Source organism: Diospyros lotus, chromosome 5 (genome assembly GCF_014633365.1).
Source record: "Diospyros lotus cultivar Yz01 chromosome 5, ASM1463336v1, whole genome shotgun sequence".
NCBI classification, from domain to species: Eukaryota; Viridiplantae; Streptophyta; class Magnoliopsida; order Ericales; family Ebenaceae; genus Diospyros; species Diospyros lotus.
This window is the reverse complement of record NC_068342.1, coordinates 19,830,010-19,846,742: the sequence shown is the minus strand read 5'-3', so window position 1 is coordinate 19,846,742 and position 16,733 is coordinate 19,830,010. Positions and strand designations below refer to the sequence as shown.

At 36.8% G+C, this 16,733-nt stretch overlaps 2 protein-coding genes across 3 annotated transcripts; both read left to right on the top strand.

The window, feature by feature from the left end:
- The first annotated feature begins 1,226 nt into the window (after positions 1–1,226).
- Positions 1,227–4,840, top strand: LOC127802803 (UV-stimulated scaffold protein A homolog). 2 transcript variants are annotated; one of them, XM_052338835.1, is made up of 3 exons: positions 1,318–1,458; positions 1,695–1,847; positions 2,789–4,840. In XM_052338835.1, the coding sequence occupies exons 2-3, from the start codon at positions 1,845–1,847 to the stop codon at positions 4,613–4,615; spliced, it is 1,830 nt and encodes a 609-aa protein (XP_052194795.1). In that variant the 5' UTR covers positions 1,318–1,458; positions 1,695–1,844; the 3' UTR covers positions 4,616–4,840. The 2 variants fall into 2 exon arrangements, with proteins under 2 accessions (XP_052194794.1, XP_052194795.1); XM_052338834.1 differs by lacking the exon at positions 1,695–1,847 and having other exon boundaries at positions 1,227–1,458.
- Positions 4,841–8,536: 3,696 nt separating this feature from the next.
- On the top strand, positions 8,537–16,693 carry LOC127801624 (E3 ubiquitin-protein ligase SINAT5-like). The gene is made up of 3 exons (XM_052336902.1): positions 8,537–9,083; positions 15,236–15,622; positions 16,331–16,693. Exons 1-3 carry the CDS (start codon positions 8,871–8,873, stop codon positions 16,691–16,693), a joined length of 963 nt encoding a protein of 320 aa, XP_052192862.1. The 5' UTR covers positions 8,537–8,870.
- Positions 16,694–16,733: the final 40 nt, after the last annotated feature.

The window sequence follows — 16,733 nt, the reverse complement described above, 5'->3', positions numbered from 1 at the left end:
CTCTAAAATGTAACAACTCGACTAAAATGTTGTATGACTCAAGCAACTCTCTATACAAGAGCTTGAGTCCCAAACTCCACCAAAAAAATCACCCTTCTCAAACTAGTAAACTCTTGCACAAAAAGAGATAGAAATTTGTGAATTGGATACAAATGGGCTCTAAAGGAAGCTTTATTTGTAGGCTCCTATAACCTCTATGATTAAATAGGGTGATTAATGAAAAATAAATGTTTCACATTCTTACAAGTGATGATTACAAGAATTTAAATTTACATGTAACTCACCGGATGAATGTGAGATATAATGCATAGGAGTTATATATGAAATTCAAATAAAGTCTCCATGAATACATGAACAAGTTTTTTTTTTTTCTATAAATAGAATACATGAATAAGTTACAAACATTTAAAATTAAAATGCATAATTACCAACAAATTGTAATTTTAAACTATGAATAAACAGTGAAAAAAATGTTAATTAAGAAATTATCTGAAAGTCATTTTATGTTATTAGTTCATAAAAAAATTCTTCAATTGAAAATTCTTGTAGAATGTTAAGGGAATGTTTCATTAATTTACACTATTATTTTACTAATTGGTCTTTCTAATTTAATTACTCATATTTTCTTATATTAATTAAATATATTTCATATTACAACAATAAATTTGTTTTGAGTATCAAAGTTTTTAAAAGCAGATAAAATTTTAATCATATTTTTTCTGATCTTATATTTAAGATTAATTTAACAAAAATACATAATTTTTTATTTTGTTGAAAACACAATTATTCTACTGGTGAGTTATGATAACTTCGCTTGTTCATGATCTTAACTTGATGAAAATAATTTAATTTATTCATATTTTATTTAATAAAATATTAACAAATAGTTCAAAGTTCTACTTGTAATACAGACCCAACATGACACAGGGCACAATCAAGTCAACTATTTAATTTTTAAAAGAGGAAAATGGACAGTTTTGGTTTGGTTTGATGATTAGTGAAACGACATCGTAGTACTGAGTAGTTTGGTCGGCTACGTTGAAACTTCAAATCTCCAGTTGAGTGCCGGTCAAACTTTCACTCTCGTCAAACGACACGTCACCACCATAGCGGTCCCAGCGAAGTTACCGAAACACCCTCTCTCTTGAAATTAAGATTTACGGTCAACGCAAGGGCATTACAGTAACTTGAGATTCGACCTCCCCTTATCCCGGCCAAATCCCAGATGATTGATTTCCCGGCCAATGTTGGGGAGGGATTTCTGAGAAGATGATGGAGGAGGAGCAGAGAGAGAGGGTCGTGGTTCTTCGCTTGATTGAGAAGGCGACGAACTCGACGGCGGCGGAGGTGGATCCACGCCTTCTCAAAGCCATCAAATCGATCGTCCGTCACTCCGATTCCGAGCTCCGCCTCGCCGCCCACACCCTGATGAACCTCATGAAGCGAGACCACTCTCAGGTCCCTTCACTTCTCTTATATGTCTACCATTCCATCTTGTTCTTCGATTTCGATTTCGTTTTTGTTTTTGGTTGATTTTCATGCAATTAGCGTTGCATTGTGAGTGAATCTAGGGTTTCCCGTCCTCGTTGCTGTACTTGATATTCAATAGAATCAATATCTTGTTTCTCTTCCAGAACTGGCTCGAAAGATTTTGAGCTCTTGTTTGATGATGAAGAAGTTATGTTTGTTTGCAGTTGAGTAGATTTCTTATTTGGATGGATTTTGTGAGACTGAACCGCGGATTCGTGACCTGGCGATGTGATTACCTGTTTTGTCCTAGAAATTGATTTATTTTGGGGAACCTTCCTTTGGGTATCGATTTGTATTGGGGCGTCTTAATTCAAATGGTATGCTTAATCTGGGAACTAGATTGATTCATTGTATAATGTGCGAAAGAGTTTCAGGCTTTTTCGGCAGTGCTTATTTTGAACTTGATGTATGCAAGATTTGCTGACTTTTTTTCCTGCAATATATAATTTGGGTTAGTCATTCACATGTATACGGGAAAACGGAAGATAAAACTGATGGACTGGGTCTGTTATTGGAGGATAACGGTTGATATTGCAATTAACTCTGATGAAAAATGGAATGTGAAAATTTAAGCTGAAAAAGGCCCTCTGTTTGATTTTAAATGTTTGGAGCTGAAAATCAGGGAGTCTTATAATTGTTGTTTCTAGTACAATGGTGCAGGATGGGATTTGGATGGATATTATGGGAAATTTTATTGGAATGGAAGAAATAATCTTCTGTTATGTTGAGGTTTTCTTTTTATAAGTTAAAAAATCTCATTAAAGGGACTAATAACCGGTTTGCATGTGGATAAACATCCTAAATTGGAATCAAAATTAATTAATTAAGGTGATTCAATGTGTAATCTAATTTACATAATTTGTTGTTTGAGTTGTACACATTTACATGTGAATTTCACTCTCTTTTGATTTGGTGAAACTAATACTGATTAAAAAAGATTTCAATCTGGAATAATCTGTAGATAAGATACCTTGTGCTTCTCATAATAGATGAACTTTTCAATCTGGATTAACTATTGTTGTCTTAGGGCAAATCTTCTTTCTATGAGCAAATAAAATATTGTTAATGGTGTCAATTGCTGATTTATGTGGATAAACATCCTAAATCAAATTAATTAATTAAGATGGTTTAATGTCTGAGTGATCTAATTTACTTTATTTGTTGTTTGAGTTGTATGCATGTACTTGTAAATTTTGCATTCTCCATGTGGGAAAACTAATACTGATTAGAATATTTCAATCTGGAATTTCTTCTGTAGGTAAGATACCTTGCACTTCTAATAATAGATGAACTTTTCATGCGGTCAAAACTCTTTAGAACCCTAGTTGTTGAGAATCTGGATCAGTTATTGGCTCTAAGTGTCGGATTCAGAAGAAACTTGCCGCTTCCTGCTCCTCCTGCTGTTGCGTCTGTTTTGCGTTCAAAGGCAATTGAATTCTTAGAGAAGTGGAATGCTTCTTATGGGCCTTACCACAGACAGCTTAGATTAGGGGTTGACTACCTGAAGAACACCATGCGACTTCAATTCCCTAACTTTCAAGCTAATGCTGCTAGGATTCAGCGGGAGAGGAGGGAAAGGGAAATGAAGACAAAAGAGATTTTACTCATCAAGTTTGAAACTCTGAAGGAAAATTTTTCTTCAATCAAGAATGAATTATGTACAACAATTGATGAGATCAAGGAATGCTTGGAAATTGTTGGTGAAAAAAATGAAAACTTGCCACTGAGTTTTATGGATGATGAAGAAATGGAAGAGTTTCGCAATTCCGAGCTTAGGCAGATACGCCTTGATTCATTGAAAGAGGGGCAGAAAGTTCAAGAAACTAGTGACAATAAGGTGGTTTTTGATGCACTGAGGGAGCTTTACAGGCTCCTGGTGACTAAACATTTAGTTTCAGTGCAAGATTGGATTTCAGTTCTTATAAGGGTCGAAGTGGTAGACAACAGATTCAGGGACTCTGCTTTGAAAGAGTTCATTGATATTCAACGTCTTCTCCAGTCTGTGAAGAAGAAATGTGAAGAAGCTGGTTGTTCACTCCCTGACAGCCGAAATCATGAGGAGGAAGATATTTGGGAAGAGGGTACTCTTGAATCATCTAACAACAAGAGTTCTGGGAATTTTGATAACCAAGATGATGATTCTACCAATTTTAATAGCCAAGTTGACGATTCTACCAATTTTGGTAGCCAAATTGATGATTCTGCTATTGCTTCAACTTCTTTGGAGGTGAAAAAGAAAGCTTCAAAAAGGAAGGACACGAAAACAGATTGTGACAAGAACGTGGAGCATGAAGGTGATGAAAGTGGTTCAAACCCGCTTCGAAGTAAGCTTCTAGCTGAAGCTCCTGTGATGAAATGGGGTTCTTTCTTGGATAATTGGGGTTCAAACAGGGATGTCTTGGCTAACCAGAGGGGTTTGGAGCTTGAAGGTCATTGGGGTCGAGTAGAATATGATGCAGTTATTCCAGCAGCAAAAATTGCAGAGCTTAATGTTCAGACAACCCTCTATGAAGAAGACAATGTTGAAATACAGCCCTGTCGCGCTCCTTTGGGTACTAAAGGAGGACTTTGTCAGAGAAGAGATTTGAGAGTTTGCCCATTTCATGGGCCTATTATTCCACGGGACAATGAGGGAAAACCAATCTTGCAAACCTCTTCATTGGAGGAGAAAACTCCTGATTATGGGACTGATTTGATGGAGAAATTGGCAAAACAGGCAGTGAACAATGTTCGAAATAGGGATAAAGAGGAAGTAAAGAAGAGAGAACATGATAAACAGGCATTGAAGCGAGCAAAGCTTGCAAAAGTTCGAGAGCACAATCAGGCTGTCTTAAGGGATGCGGCTCTGGCCTCAACTTCTAGATCTTCAGCCATTGGAGAAGATGTAGAGACAAGCAGTCAGGAGAAGTCTTTGGCCAGAAACAAGAAGCAAACTACTCTAGCATCAATGCTGAAAAGGAAAGTGACGTCTAAAGATCGATTAGCTCAGAGGTTATTGCACAGTCGTGCCAGAGATGCTACAACAAGACAGCTTACAATGGGAGAGGATGCAAAATACAGAGAAGCCTTCCCAAATCAATGGTAGATGATTTTTTTTTTTTCTCCATTTTCATATGTGACCCGGTTATGGGTATTTCTTTGTGTAAATAAAGTTCGCTTTCTTAGTTGGACATTGGATAGCTAGTTAGGTTTCTCCTGTGAGTTCCATAATGCTTGGAAGACCATGTCCATTAGTAGTGACATGGGCTCCTATAGTTTTGTACATCTGATTACTACTATTTAATTATACATTAAGGGTAGCGTTTGTTAATCAAGATATAGACCAAAAAATATGAAATATGAAAAGCATTTCAGATAAAAATATTTTTCATTATATTTGTTAAATTTTTTGAAAAGAAATCACATGATTTTTTATTTTGAACTTTCAAGATAAATTTATCTTTTTTTTTTCTTTAGATAGTTTATCTTAAATTTTACAAATAAGTTATTTTGATAGAGTTTTATTTTATTTATTTTAACAAACATTATCTAAACAATAAAACCAAATGGGTAGTGAATGACAGGAAGGAGAAGTTCTGTTCATACTTATTAAATACACATGAATTGCCTTTCATTTTTCCCTCTTCTCTCCCTGGAATGTCCTTATAATAGGTGATTTTATTTTATTTTGTTTTATTGGAATTTTGGATTGGATAAAGAAAGCTTTGAACTCTCATTCACTTTTAAGTTAAGGAGTTGTAAGTGATCATAGATAATGATTGGTTGTATTTGTTAAGATTTGGCTTAGTCTCTTAGGTTTCTTGGTGAACCTAAAAGAGAATAAGAGAAAAAAACGAGAATTTAATTCTAACTCTAACCACCCAGGAAAATATTAATTCTTTCTTTATCAAATAACGTTTTTGATTTTCAAATAAAACAAGTAAATAGAATTTGAAAAATTAGAATTGCGTTCTCTTTGTATTTTAAATTTATTTTTTATTTTTTATTTTAATATTTTATTTTCAAAAAACAAAAAATGTGTTCCGTTTGTTATTCTAAAAAATTATTTTTTAAAATAAAAAATTAAAAAAATACATAATTTTGAGAATAATTTTTTAATGACATTTTATTCAATAACTTTGATTATTTAGTAAATTAGAACTATTTAATACTAATATATTATTAAGAAATATATACATTTTGAAAATATATTTTTAAAAATAGCAAAGTAAATATATTTTTACTATTTTTAAAAATTAAAAATAACCTAAAAACAGTAAAAAAAAAAGTCGAGCCCTAAGTATTCTTACAAACATGCCCTTTGCCTTCTCTTTCAATCTTTGAAATGGCTTTTAACCCAAGTCATATCTCACTTTGTCCTCCTCACTCAATATCATCATCATCATCATCATCATATATATAATGCAATTTTTGTCCGCAAAGGGAAATGATTATTACCCAATGCCCCGTGCTTTTTCCTATGCATATATTGATACTTACACATCACTGATAAGGTATTATTTTATATTTAATTTTTCTTAGCGGTTCCATTAACATCGTCATTGGACAAATTAAATATATTATGGGTTCTTATACTGATTTTAAACATATTATCACGAAAGATTCATATAGTTAGGTATTCTAAAGAAAACAGGCAATAGGTAGGTGTATTGATGTTGATTTGTTCGTATATTTGGACATTCTAAAGAAAACAGGCAAAGGGGCATTGATGTTGATGTAAAATATATTGTTTTAAAGAAGAAATATCAAGTGAGATGCAAAATTCAGGACAAAAATTGCAGAGTATTAGATTAGACAAACTTGTCTTCATTTGTGTGTCAAGGAGTTGGCAGATAGATACAATTGGTAAAAGCAATCAATGTTTGATTAACACTAACAGATCAACAACTGATGATTAAATCAATGATCGATGTTTTGTGTGTATGAAATATCAGATGACTATTGCTTTTGAGTTGGCAAGTCAAGTCAGGCATGTATGTATGTATGTATGTATGTATGTATGTTTAAGTTTCACCATATAAAAAGAAGAGATCATGCCCCTGCCCCTGCCCCTGCCCATGCCCATGCCCATGCCCAAACCTCACATATTTTCTTCTTGGAGCTTACTCCATCATGATATGGTTTGGAAACAATAATAATAATAATAATAATAAACATAAAAAAGTAAAAAGAAAGCGGGAGCTTTTGTACAAACTTGGCTCATTCATGCCACTGCTACCTTGCAAGTGAAGAAATGGGGCCTTTACATCATTACTTAGGCACTTGTATCCTATTGGCATTTGCCAGCAGCATATGATGTTTGATGCTCCTCCTCCTCCTCCTTTAATTCCTGCCCCCAACTTGCCTTTTTTTCACTCACCCATGCCAAATTCATGTGGAATTTTTTTTTTTTTTTGAAAAAAATAAATTCCACCGAGTGACTTTGAGATTTGACAAAATAACTTAAATTTCTTTAATATATTATAAATGATGAAGACTTTCCTTATTGGAGTAACTTTTATTATTTAAATTTTGTCTCTCTTCCTTTTGTGCAAATTGGATTTTTTATAACTATTTTTTATCTTTTCTTGCAATGGTTCTCTCATTGGGCAATGACATTAATCTCATCTTCCTCTCTTTTCTCTTATCTTCTCCAAAAATTAATCAATTCACAAAAATGTCTTTGAAAATCAAAAAGCTCGATTTGTGAAGATATTTCTCTATAGATTGAACATTTTTTTATTTAAAATGAGAGGTTTTTTTCAATAGGAGAGAGAGAGAGCGCGTTTAATGACATTGTTAGCGATTCAATACAATAACATAGCATTAACGACATAAAATGTCTCTTTTTTCTCTTTTAAGTAATTAAGATGGAGAGAAACCCATCAATGAGTTTTATCGCTCATTTTTTCTTTGTCCTCTATCTGCCTCTATTAAAGAAGTCCAAAACTCAAATTTGGATTCTTTTGTAGTTTTAATGGATGTTTTAGTAATTTCTTCATTGGTTGATCATTGATAGTGATTAATAATTGTCTCTTTTTTTTTCCATTCCCAATACAAATGAGAGATGAAGAGATGAGAGAGAATAAATGACAATTCTTTTTAAAATAAAATTAGCAAACAATAAGGGTGAAAGTGATACAAGATAAATAACCTCAAGGGAGATTTATGTTATTTTTAACATATTTAGGGGACACTTGTGTCATTTTGTCAAATTTCAAGGGTGTTCGATCTAATTTATCCAATTTAAAAAATAATAGCATACTTTTATGAAACGAGTAAGAACTGTTTTTAAATTTAAGTTTTGTGAGTTTTGAATAAATTCTCAATAGAAATGAAAATGATATAATCTTATAAAAAAAATTTAATTGGGAGTTATGGGACCTTGCAAGCAAAATTCTCCTAATGTGTTCATCTTTCATTTTGCAATGTAGAGTTTTATTTAGTTGTTTGATGTGAGAGTGAAGTTATGTCTACACTCTCACATTTGTTTGTGTTGAATAAATATTATATTTTCTGATACGACCAAAATAATATTTTACTTGTAGTGGATTGTCTCCATGGCACAAACATGAAATGAAAGAGAAAGAAAGCAACACTCTCCAATCTGTGCAACATTCCTTGAGAGATGCCTGGCATGGATGCATCAATTTCTATTCTTTATAGAATTGATGCCAATCCATTGTACATTTTTTAAACTTTTCTAATAAAAAATATTTTTATAACTTAAATAACCAAAAATTAAGTTTAATATTATTAGCAACTTTTTTGGACCTTCTTACATAAATGTTTTACAAAATAAAATATATTTTTAAAGATTATATTTTGGTGGTATCTATAATAATAAGAGTATTTTACAAAATCAACTAAAAATTGTGACCCACCAATTAGCATATTTCTTGAAAGGTGTCAGGTGAGGATTAAATTTATAATCAAGACAAGATTCAAACTTATATGAAATTGAAGCTTAATCAGATTTAGTTATGTTCTTATTATTATTATTATTTAGAAAGCATCATCATCTTCATCAACATTAACTAACAACATTGCTGTTTATGTTTCTCTCTACTTTTACTTTCTTCTTCTATGGAGCCTATAGTTGGTATAGAAGATCAGATCCCATGAGCATTTGATGGATTCCTTCATTGATTTCCCCATCTATTCATCTCCCGATATTATACAGCACAATTAGAAGGAAAGCCTACCCCAAACACACAACAATCTTCAAGATTCAAGCAAAGCTCTTTGCTTTTCCCTTTTCTTTTTTTATCATCTTCCATCTTCAACACAGAGTGGCAATGAGCAAGCAAACGACAGATCCAAACCCGTAAAATCCTCCTTGTCTTTCTATCTTCATATGAATGGAGTTGGACAGCATTGAATGCGTGCCCCAATCCTTGGACGGGATGGATCAGGACGACATCCATCGTCGTCTTCTTCAACCTCAGTTCTCGTCTTCCAAGCCTCAGGGAAACGTCGTTTCTCGTGCCGTTCATCAGACTGCAAACACTCCAATACACGAGCTTCTCGAATGCCCAGTTTGTGCCAATTCAATGTACCCTCCAATACACCAGGTCTTTTCTTCTTCCATCTCTAATTTCAATTGATGGGGGGGTTTTTCTTCTCCATAGATGTTATGGCTGTTCCTTTTCTGATTGTATGTTTTCCCTTTGATTTGCTAGCCTTTTTGGGTTTATTGAGTTTTTCATTTCTGGTGAATGTTGCATTTCGTGCTAGTACTAGTTCTGCTTCTGTCATGGGTTTGTTTTTGGGACTTTCTGGCGATTGATTGTTCAAATTCTTCGGCTGCTTTGTGGCTGATTGGTCTCACTTAATTTGAATTATCGCCAAACATTGGAATTCACTTAGTATGAATGTTCGGGTGGTTGAAGATCTGCGGATCCACAAAGGTTAGCTTTTCAGTCATAAGAGAGGGTTGTTACTGGAAACCTAATTCTGTTTCGTTTTCTTATTTACTAGCTTGGAGTTTGGTTTGAAATTTGCCAGCAAATTAAGATGGTATGTATGATATGATTTGTGTCAGTGGAAAACTGGCTGGGGCACTTATATATGATATGAGTTTATTAACATAATGCTAATGCAGGATAGATACAGGACAGAGGCTATGATTTCAAGACCTAATAACTAACTGGCATTTTGGTCTTCCCTCACTGCCATTTCGTTTGAGAATATTTTAAAAAAAATATCTCTTAAGATGATCCTTCTTAGCAGGTTAAAGGAGTAAGTGCAAACATGCAATGCATTTTGTCTGCCGTGCCCATGACAAACTGGATGTTATGGTCTTCATACCTGGCCATGATAAATTTTGAGTACATCAATACATGGAGCTTGGGGAAATAATAGATTGACTGAGGTATCTTGTGCACACAAGAGTAATTGTGGGATTCTTATCCTAACTGTCATCTCTATGTTCATTTAGGCTAGAAATAGGAAAACTGAGCTACAGGGCTTACGCCTTAAAAGTTATCAGTTGCTGATGGTAAGAGGGCCTCTAATTTATGTCTAGAAAGAAACCTACAATTAAAAGGGGGTTTGATGAAAATAGAGTCAAAACAGTTTGTGGTGCAGTCAATTGATCTATTGAAGTGAAAAATGTAAGCCAGTAAAATTGAACAAGTTGTTTTGTTTCTTGTAACTGACAAGATGGTTTGCAAGGAAAATGCTCAATTCAGAGAGGTTACTCAAGACCAGTTCATATTCAAAGACTTGTTCCCCTTTAGTTCTTTAGGATGCTGTGGATGCTTCTAGAAATCATGGGTTTGGTATACAGCCGTTGTGTTTAAAATTCTACACATGGTCCCTAGTTGAAAACCTAAAAATCAGAGTTCATACTTATGTTTCTTTTTTTGGTAAGTATATACTGATATTCATGGTCAACCACTGTTCATATTTGGCATGAGAAAGCACAAAGCAGATGAATTCAAGTAACATGGCTAGAGCTGCATAGATCTCAACTACAGCTGTTGGAATCACATTTTCCAGGTGCTATTATGACAAGTATACTCATTTTGTTATCCAACCTTATCAGCTTCAAAACTCACACTGTATGAAGGAGAATCATGTAAATTCAGTGTTTGTCTAATGCATCATAGTTGGCGACATACTATCTGCTTATACCAAACTGAGAATTAAAGAGTCGGCTTAAATTTCGACTAAATCTTTTACTTTCCACTTTTTTTTTTTTTTATATTTAATCAAATTATATGAAAAGCATAGTTATCAAAGGTGCAAGGTGCATGAGGTGCGAAGCGCGAGCCTCAAGCACATGAGGCACACATTTGATTAACGTGCTTATAAAATACTTATATGCTATTCTTTTCAATATATATCTATAAGGAGGTAGATGCAAACTCATATAATCATAAATGATAACTAACCAACCCTATAATAACAACTAATATTATTGTAGAAAAATAATTAGTTTCTTCTAACAACAAAAGAGATTAGACGAAAGAAAAAATTATATTAGAACACACTGCAAAAAAAATTACTGGAAAACAATTAGTTTCTTTTAAATTGCAAAGGAACTTAGAAAATAAATCAGTAGATCACACAATGAAAACAGTTGTTTCTTAGTGATTAGTTTCTTCTAAATTGTAACATAAATTAAAAGAAAGAAAAAAAAATTAGTGTGGAACACACAATGAAGAACTATTATAGCATTGGATTAGTTTCTTCTAAATTGCAGAAGAAATTAAAAGAAAGAAACAAAAATGAAGCAGATTGCAGATGTGAGTAGTTCTCTACTGAATAAACATCTGATAGGATACCAAATAGCAAATCCAAACAACAATCAAATATCAATAGTTTCCAATACTTTTCAGCAGAAAACAAGAACAAACCAGGGCATTCGAGAGGCCCTTACTCTCCCAATTCTTCTATCAAAAACTAGCTACCCTCTCTCTCTTCTCCTCAGCTCTTTATACTGCTCCTCTGCCCCTCTCTAACTGAATTCCCTTGCACATGCAGATTATTCCCTCAACCTATGGATTACAAAACTACCCCCATGCGCACATGCTGGTTGTAACAACCTGCATGTGCTAATTCCCTATTCTCCCCTTCATGCTTGTTGGTCTTTGGTAGGTCCGGTACACCGGTGGCCTATCATTACTTCCCTCCCGCACTTTCACCTTGTCCTTAAGGTGAAAAGTAGGAAATTGTTGCTGAATCGTAGGGCTCCCAGTTCATCGTGGCGATTGCTTGCACCACTGCTACTACCAGTGGTGCTACCATTCTCACTGTCCTCAAACTCACTGGTAGCATAAAAAAAACATGTTCTCTGCAGAATTCCACGAGTATCGGCTCATGAAGTAACTGGTGTCAAGTGCACTCTCTGATGGAGGAACAAAAGCAGCCTTCTGTCTAGCAAGGGTGTCCCAGTTAATATCTCTGAAAAATGCATGCTGCTTCACCTCCGAGGCTCCTCCTACTCCTAGTCTCTGATGAGGATCTTTGGTTAATAACTGATCAATGAGATATTGGGCTTCATAGCTCATTTCTTCAGGTACCTGGGGCCAAGGTATCTTTTGGTTGAGAATATTATCAATTATTATTTGAGGATGCTCAGCATTAAAAGGTGGGATACCAACAATCAGCTCAAATAGAATGATACCCACAGACCACCAATCCGCAGTTGCACCATGCCCTATCCCTCCCTAAGAGAATCTCGAGAGCCAAATGGTCAGGTGTTCCAATAGCAGACCGTTTCTTTCGTCTTTCTCGCTGATGCTTAGATGCAGTTAACCGAGGTTCATCTTCTCCCAATAGCGATGTCCCACTAACAGCCGGACCAGATAAATCATCGATGCTATTGATGAGACCAACCCTTGAAAGCCCAAAATCTGTTAACTCATCCCACAGAGTAGAATCAACCAATTCCTCCTTCCGCATTTCAACAGATTCAGCACTGTTAGCATTCTGACATCTCTGTGCCCAAGAGTGAAAAGAATGTTGGAGCCAATCAGAATTTAAACAAGACTCCATTATCATAAGCGGAGCTTCTAAGTCATTGGGCTCCACAACAGAATGCAAATTGAGCCCTTGACTTCTAGAAACATGCTGCCCTTCCACCATCACAACCTCCTTGGGCGAGGCACCCACCCCCTCATGATGGTGAGAATACATGAGGGGCCCTCCATTATCAGCCAACCCCATGTAAAATTTATGAGAAACCTGGCTAGGAGTCGTACCATCTTCCTAGACAACATGGATCGTTGATGGCGCCCCCTTCCTCGGCGAGATGCTCTCCTTGGTTGTCACCAGTTCGGCCGTTCGCGGCCTTTTAAATGGATTGATCGTCGGCTGCCCTTCCGCCTCGCCGTGGAACTCCCCAACACCATCGTCGTCGGCAGCCACTCTGCCTCGCGACACCATCATCTGCTCAATCGCCAATCCCCCTTCAATATGCAGCTCGTCCCTCATGCCTTCCAGCATGGATCCTAAGCGATTCCTCAGCAGCCCCTTCAACTCTTCCCAGCGTCTCACTCTTCGTCTCCGTTGCTTGCACTGGACCCATGAAAGAGCAGCACCCTCCAAACACAGTGCTGCCGAGTACATCTTCTCCTCAACAACCAGCCCCTTCACTGCAACTCCCAACTCTTCACCCGTCGCCTTAAGCTCCGCCCAACTCCTCACCCGTCACCTTCGCTGCTCCCACTGGAACCACGATAGAGCCGCTCCTTCTACGCATAAGGCCGTTGTCTCTAACTTCTCCACATCGGACATCTGGTTCACAATGAAGTAGCACTCAGCCCTAAAGACCCAGCCATCTGGATCATCTCCCTCGAAGATGGGTATTTCCGGGCGTCTCCCACGGTACTCCTGCTTTCCGACACCATCGACCCAGTCGCCCCCTTCGCCACTTCTCGCTCCAACTACCGGCGTTCCCTCCCATGTCAAGGGCGAACCCGCAGGTGGGTCTTCCTCATCTCGCTTCCCCTTCCTCTCTCTCTCTTGCTCCTCCTGTCTCTCCTCATTCTTCCTCTTGCTCTTGCTCGCCCACTCCTGTTCTTCCCATCTCGCTCGCATCCTCGCGAACAGCTCTAGCAGGTTCGCTAGGTGACTCTCCATCTTTTGAAACGCACTCCTCATAACATCATCTCCCAATGGAATGCCTTCCACCCTCACCTCCAAATCACTGACTGGGTCAGTCAAGTTCACCATTAGGATCGAAACGCTCTGATACCAAATTGATAGGATACCAAATAGCAAATCCAAACAACAATCAAATATCAATAGTTTCCAATACTTTTCAGCAGAAAACAAGAACAAACCAGGGCATTCGAGAGGCCCTTACTCTCCCAATTCTTCTATCAAAAACTAGCTACCCTCTCTCTCTTCTTCTTAGCTCTTTATACTGCTCCTCTGCCCCTCTCTAATCGAATTCTCTTGCACATGCAGATTATTCCCTCAACCTATGGATTACAAAACTACCCCCATGCGCACAAGCTGGTTGTAACAACCTGCATGTGCTAATTCCCTATTCTCCCCTTCATGCTTGCTGGTCTTTGGTAGGTCCGGTACACCGGTGGCCTATCAACATCACTGCAAAAGATATTGGCGAGTGGGAGATCCGGCAAACCTCCGGCTTACACCCCTAGGTTTGCCTCTCACCAATATATAAGAATATGCAATCAAATTAACTAAAAATAAGATCTAAAATGATAGACAGACAAGAAATAGGGTTTTAATTACACTTATATATACAAGGAATGTGCCTTGTGCCTTACATGAGGTGTGTGCCTAGGCAGCACCTCAAGCTTGGCACTGTACCTCAGTGGTGATAAGGTGCAGAGAGCTGCACCTCGCGCCTAGGCATACCTCAGGCAGGCCTTTGACAACTATGATGAAAAGTAGGTTTATATCGAGACTAAGAACAAATAAGTTATTCATTTTGATTATTGAATAGGTTCATTGCTTATGAGTTATGCCTTTTGAAAATGCCAAGTAGATGATTTTTGTACTGCACATCTGAAGTATGTTTGGAGCACAGAGAACTAGAATTCAGTTAATACTTGCTGAGCCTTTCCAGGAGAGAAGTGGTTTACAAGGGGCTATAGATGCAAGACATGGAACAAAAATTGAAACTAAAATGTTTTGGTGCATTTTTCAATTGGCAATCACTCAAGTCTTTTTAGTTATGTTTGAGCATAAGTACTTTAGGTATTTACTTTAACTATTAATGTTCTTTTATATTCGGATTTCAGTCTGTTGCTACCTTATGGATGTCAGATGTTTGTTTTGAGTGCGAAAACTATGTTTTGAACACTCATTGCATTACATCTGTTGGTAATTGTGTACGTTGCTGTTATAAATCTTTATATGCTTATCTAGGACATCTGTGATAGGAAATATAATTTTGATTTTTCTTGATTTAGAATTCAGATTTTCAGTGTACTGTTTTAGTAAGATTTGATTAGGTTTATATTTAGTTGCCGATGTAATCAAAGGGATAGATTGATGTCTCTAGTAAGAGATAACCTTCTTCTTCTTACAATTTTCCCTCGCTGTCCTGCATCAATCTGTCATCTTCAGTGCAAAATGCATCTATGTTTACATGTATGCATACCAAGTATTCTGTTAAAATTTCAAATTAGTTACAAGATATATTTAGTGTGTGCATTTACTTGCTACTAAAACCTTCAAGGCCATCTTTTCTCTTGAAAAGGGAATTGACTAGTCTTTTAACAAGTTTTGTTCTTTGCAGTGCCACAACGGGCACACTCTCTGTTCCACCTGTAAAGCAAGGGTATACAACCGCTGTCCCACCTGCAGACAGGAGCTCGGTGATATAAGGTGTCTAGCGCTAGAAAAGGTAGCTGAATCACTTGAACTGCCTTGCAAATATTGTTCTCTCGGCTGCCTTGAGATATTCCCCTACTACAGCAAGCTTAAACATGAGGCTATATGCAACTTTAGACCATACAACTGCCCCTATGCTGGATCAGAGTGCACTGTTGCAGGGGATATTCCATACCTAGTTTCCCATCTTCGAGATGAACATAAAGTGGACATGCACTCTGGATGCACATTTAACCATCGCTATGTCAAGTCCAATCCACGCGAAGTAGAGAATGCCACATGGATGCTAACTGTAAGTAATTTCCATTCATCTTATATGTATGGAGATATAAAGCTTGAAGAAGTTTTGTTTTATTTATTTTTTTGGAAGGGGGAGGAGTCCATATGATATATGGAAAGGTGACAATACTTGGAAGAACAAATTACTTATTGTCCAGGTTACTTGGATCGCTGTAAAGATGAGCATTTTCATCTGGTTGGATCAGAGCCATTCCTTGAATTACTCTGTTCTAAGATGTAACATGCATTAATTGGACTATATTTCATGCTTTACATTTTCAGCTAAAGGTAACAGTTGCACCAAAGAACATTCCTTTTACTCGATAATTTTCTCATGTGCTAGCAGTGTTGTGCGCATAAGGAGCAACATTAAGATAAGGCCTTATATGTTGTCTCTGAACTTAAACCATTAGTAATATTTACTCGAAAACATTTAAGTCTTCTTTTCAAGTAAAAGTCCATAGTACTGCAATGTTGAGCAGGGCCTATCATCTTTTACGTCGCTGATAATTACTGTTATAGAGTACAATTCCAGCAGTATTGGACCTCTTCAATTGTAGATTTTCCAAAGTATTTTGCTGAATAATGCACGATGTTTGTCTCTCGTTTCTCCCAATTGCTGGGTGATTAGTGTTATAGAGCACAAGTCCTTAAAAGAGTATCAAACATGTCTAATAATAGCCACTGATGCATTTCTGGTTTTTTCCTCTCTTTTTTTCAGGTCTTCAATTGTTTTGGCCAGTACTTCTGTCTCCATTTCGAAGCTTTTCAGCTTGGAATGGCTCCTGTCTATATGGCATTCCTGCGATTCATGGGCGACGAAATAGAGGCCCGAAGCTATGGTTACAGCCTGGAGGTTGGGGGACATGGCCGAAAACTCATTTGGGAGGGCACCCCACGGAGCATAAGGGACAGCCACAGGAAAGTAAGGGACAGCCATGATGGTCTAATTATACACCGAAACATCGCACTTTTCTTCTCTGGAGGGGACAGGAAAGAACTCAAGCTGCGAGTAACAGGTCGAATATGGAAAGAGCAGCAGGCCACAGATGGTGGAGCTTTCATACCTAACATCTGTAGCTAAGTCTGCCCTCACTCTGAAATTTCTGCTAATGTTATCAGTT